General features: G+C 48.1%; 1 protein-coding gene across 1 annotated transcript; it reads right to left on the bottom strand.

Moving 5' to 3' along the window:
* Positions 1 to 860: 860 nt before the first annotated feature.
* On the bottom strand, positions 861 to 1,745 carry LOC134980288 (uncharacterized). The gene is made up of 2 exons (XM_063947076.1): positions 1,624 to 1,745; positions 861 to 1,546 (listed from the first exon to the last, which is right to left on the bottom strand). Exon 2 carries the CDS (start codon positions 1,536 to 1,538, stop codon positions 861 to 863), a length of 678 nt encoding a protein of 225 aa, XP_063803146.1. The 5' UTR covers positions 1,539 to 1,546; positions 1,624 to 1,745.
* Between the last annotated feature and the right edge of the window lie 2,573 nt (positions 1,746 to 4,318).

Genomic DNA, 4,318 nt, shown 5'->3' with positions numbered 1-4,318 from the left:
TGGTGTCAGTGGTCATCACTTTGACACGCTTGCATTTGTGGAACCACACAGCCCAGCATGACTCATTGCTGGGCTGTGTGGTTCCACAAAGGCAGGAGTGGCAGAGTGGTGTCAGTGGTCATCACTTTGACATGCTTGCATTTGTGGAACCACACAGCCCAGCATGACCCATTGCTGGGCTGTGTGGTTCCACAAAGGCAGGCGGTCCAGAGTGGTGTCAGTGGTCATCACTTTGACACGCTTGCATTTGTGGAACCACACAGCCCAGCATGACCCATTGCTGGGCTGTGTGGTTCCACAAAGGCAGGCGTGGCAGAGTGGTGTCAGTGGTCATCACTTTGACACGCTTGCATTTGTGGAACCACACAGCCCAGCATGACCCATTGCTGGGCTGTGTGGTTCCACAAAGGTAGGCGGTCCACAGTTTCTTGAATATATACATTGAAACATGGCTCTACTCACCTTGGTACGCACAACACGAACTATGCCGTCCACTTAAATTTTCCACCCAATCCTATGAATAAGCCAAAAACAAACATTAGTGAATAGTAAATTCACACAACAGTGAAAGAATATTGTACACCATTACAAAAAGTATTTTTTGGGTAAAAGAGTGGTATCAGAATAGCTCTTTGGCCCATCATACATTTAGCCACAACGAGCTTTCATCCGTTACCACACGCGCCCGCATACATGCCCGCGCATGTATGCCTACACATAAAGCTCCTTGGTAGTACCCGGTCACGGGTGGGGGAGCCCAACACATATAAAACAATAGTAAGAAAAAAAAAAAAACTAATGGGAGGGGAAGAAAGGGATACATGAAAAACATAACGGTAAATAAAACAATACGACCGGGCTCATGGTGGAAGTCTGTACGGATCCTGGTCTTCCTCCTGATGGGGCATCGATGTCCTGGGAGGCTGGGTAGTGGGTTGACTAGGCCTCGGGGCCCGTGCGGCTGTAGATGTTGCGGCCGGTGGTGGAGGCATCTGGTGGGTGGGGTACATCCCTGTATATCCTTGGTACATCTGTGACCATCTATACCAGGATGGTAGTGTAGGAAGGGAAGGAAGCGTCCTTGTGGCTCTTGATGGCGAAATTGGTGGATCACCAGCATGTTGATGAGCTGGTTCTGGGAGTTTATCATAGATCATCTGCAGTGTGGTTGCGATCATCTGTTGGCTGGATGAGGATTGTCGATGGCTCTCCGACATGTTGTCATTGCTGTGTGCCAGGCATGATGTGTTCTCCACCAGCCGGCTGATGGATTTGGCCAGAATGTGAAAGATGTCCATAGTCTCCCTATGATCTTCTCTTCTGGTCTTTAGCATTTTGGCCGCGCTGTCGGCATGAGCCTTCTGCATTTCAAGCAGACCGTTTGCTATCTTATCCATTGTCCTCTCAATGGCGTCCAGTCTGCTTCCTACGACAACCCGAAAACTATCCTGGCTGACATTCATCTCTGCTGCCAGGTTGTTTACCCTCCGAACATTTGAGGGATCCTGCCCTTCCTGGACGTCTGCCACCAATTGCATTTGTGCAGCTGTAAAGAAAATTAGAAATTATTATACACATTCATCATACATTTGTTTGAAGGCTCACAATTCGATATTTACTCACACAGGGATGTAGAAACTGCAGGCTGCTGCACTTCCACCTCGTCATCCTCTGACGAATCCTGTATGAGATCCGGCCTGTAGTAGGAACCAATCCCCGAAGCAAATCCGCTGCTGGTCCGTGGCACCACTGTTTGCAAAAGAAAAAAAAATTAAAGTTAATAAACTATACAAAACTGGTGCACCCCCCACCACCACACTCCCAAAAATTAAATACAAACCTTCTCCATCCTGTGATGCCGCTGCTCCAGGAGCTTCACTTGTCCTCATTTCTGGAGACTTTTCATGGGTCTGTCTGGATACTTCTGCATGGCTGTCTTCAAACCCAATAAAGGTCTCGTCCGTTAACCCTGTAGACTCAAACAATTCGGGTGATGGGTCCACAAGGGTAATGTCTTGCTGAGGCTTTTCTGTCACAGTCCCAGAGCTCCAGGAGAGATGACGATCTGGTGATGAACTGCGCGCAGGAGCTGTAGTTTGGCGCCCATCTGGTGGTGTGGTCGCCGACGGTGTCTGGCGCACAGGTGACTTACTGCGCGATGACGATGTGTGGCGCACAGGCGATGATCTGTGCGCTCCTGATGCTTGCTGCGCAGGTGGTGGTCCGCGAGCTGCTGTCGATGCCTGCTGCGCAGGTATTGGTCCGCGCGCTGGCGATGTCCTGCGCGCAGTTGATGTCCTCTGGGCAGGCGTGTCTGAAAAAAAAAAAAAAACATTAGCAAATACAAAAAAAAATTATTTTCGTACAGCTCATCTGAATGTATTCTTACCATCAGGCCTCCTTTTGGACTGCTTGTCTCCCGCCTTCTTCCGTCTTCTGGGCGGTTCTTCCTCCTCGGGAAAGCCAGCAGGACGGCTGGAGTCCACACCTCCGTGAACTCCTTGGACCATGGCAGGGTTCATGCGCCTTTTAATAACTTCCTCCCAGGGTAGCCACTTCAGATTGGGAGCCGGGCCACCTCCCGTAGCTGTCTCATGTCGGCGCTGAATCCCCATCTTCTTTTTGGTCTGTCTGCGGCAATCACTGTACCGCTTCATGCAGTTTCTGGTGCTCCGGCGGTTTCCAGATACTGCAGTGACTTGGTTCGCGATGGCATCCCAGATGTTTCGTTTAGTCTTAGCTGCTGTGGTCTGTGCCCTTGGTCCATACAGAACGTCGTAGGACCTGTCGACGCCATCCACTAGGGCACAGTTTTCCGCCTCAGTATATCTGGGTCCACGCGGCTTCTTCTGTCCTGCATCTTCACCAGAGGCTTCCTCCTCCGACTGCTCCTCTGGCTGGATTCTTGCCTTTAGGGATTAAAAAAAAAACCATGCATTTAATAAGATCGGTATGTACCTGTGAGTGTCAGTATCCCTGGCATTGCGCAAATATACCTGTAGGTGTGCATGGCAGTGCGCAAACTAGGGTGTGTCGAGTTGGATGCTATTATGTCTGCAGGTGTTGTCAGTACCTTTCTAGGCTTTTTCTTTTTAGACTTCTCCATTTGGTCCCTTGACGACCGCGGCTGGTCACTGCATGCCTGGTCGGTCGTATCCTCCTCCTGGGTCGGCTCCCACTCCTCGTTGCTATGCAGGGACATTTCTTCTGAGGGGTGGGGGGAAGGGGTGGATCGGGCCCGCTTGTCCCTGGACATCTCTGTTGTAAAATGAAAAAAATATATATATATTTTAACAAATTTAAAACACATTACAAAATTATATGCAACCACATGTCATGCTGCTGGGACCCCAGTTCTCAAGCAGGACCAAACACCAAAAATAATAAAAAAAATAATAATGAAAAATAGAAAGGAAAAAAAAAAAAAAACCCCGTTCAAGCATCCCTGCACATACTGGAAGTCAACCAGTGCTAACACAAAATGGCTGACACACACAAAATGGCTGACATTCACCCCAAACTAGTCAAAAAGCATCCCTGCACATTCTGGAGGTATACCAGTGCTAAAATAGGAGGGAAAAAACATGTTTGGCAAACAACCGACACCACATGTCGACCTCAGATGACACATACTTGCTCCAAATCACCCCAAACTAGTCAAAAAGCATCCCTGCACATTCTGCAGGTACACCAGTGCTAAAACAGGAGGGAAAAAACATGTTTGGCAAACAACCGACATCACATGTCGACCTCATAGATGACACAAACTTGCTCCAAATCACCCCCAAACTAGTCAAAAAGCATCCCTGCACATTCTGCAGGTACACCAGTGCTAAAATAGGAGGGAAAAAACATGTTTGGCAAACAAACGACACCACATGTCGACCTCATGGATGACACAAACTTTGTCCAAATCACCCCAAACTAGTCAAAAAGCATCCCTGCACATTCTGCAGGTACACCAGTGCTAAAACAGGAGGGAAAAATATGGTTTTAACAAACAAACGACTCGACATGTCGACCGCATTGATACCGACACACACTAAAATCAGCCCAAACTAGCCAAAAATCATTCCTGCACATGCTGGAGGTACACCAATGCAAAAGCAAGACCCAAAAAGTAATTTTAAGAAGAAAAAAAAAACGTGAAAAACTACCCAAAACACAAAACTCGACAAAAAAATGCAGCAGAACAAGCAGGAGCTATACACATACCTGCACACATACCCAAACACCCCATGTACACCTCATGGCAACCCCCACTACACATACATGCAACACCAGACCCACATGTGGTACTTACCTACAAATGTAGTAA

This window comes from Pseudophryne corroboree, chromosome 1 (genome assembly GCF_028390025.1).
Source record: "Pseudophryne corroboree isolate aPseCor3 chromosome 1, aPseCor3.hap2, whole genome shotgun sequence".
Lineage (NCBI taxonomy): Eukaryota > Metazoa > Chordata > Amphibia > Anura > Myobatrachidae > Pseudophryne > Pseudophryne corroboree.
The sequence above is the reverse complement of the archived record's forward strand: the minus strand, read 5'-3'. Positions and strand labels throughout refer to the sequence as shown.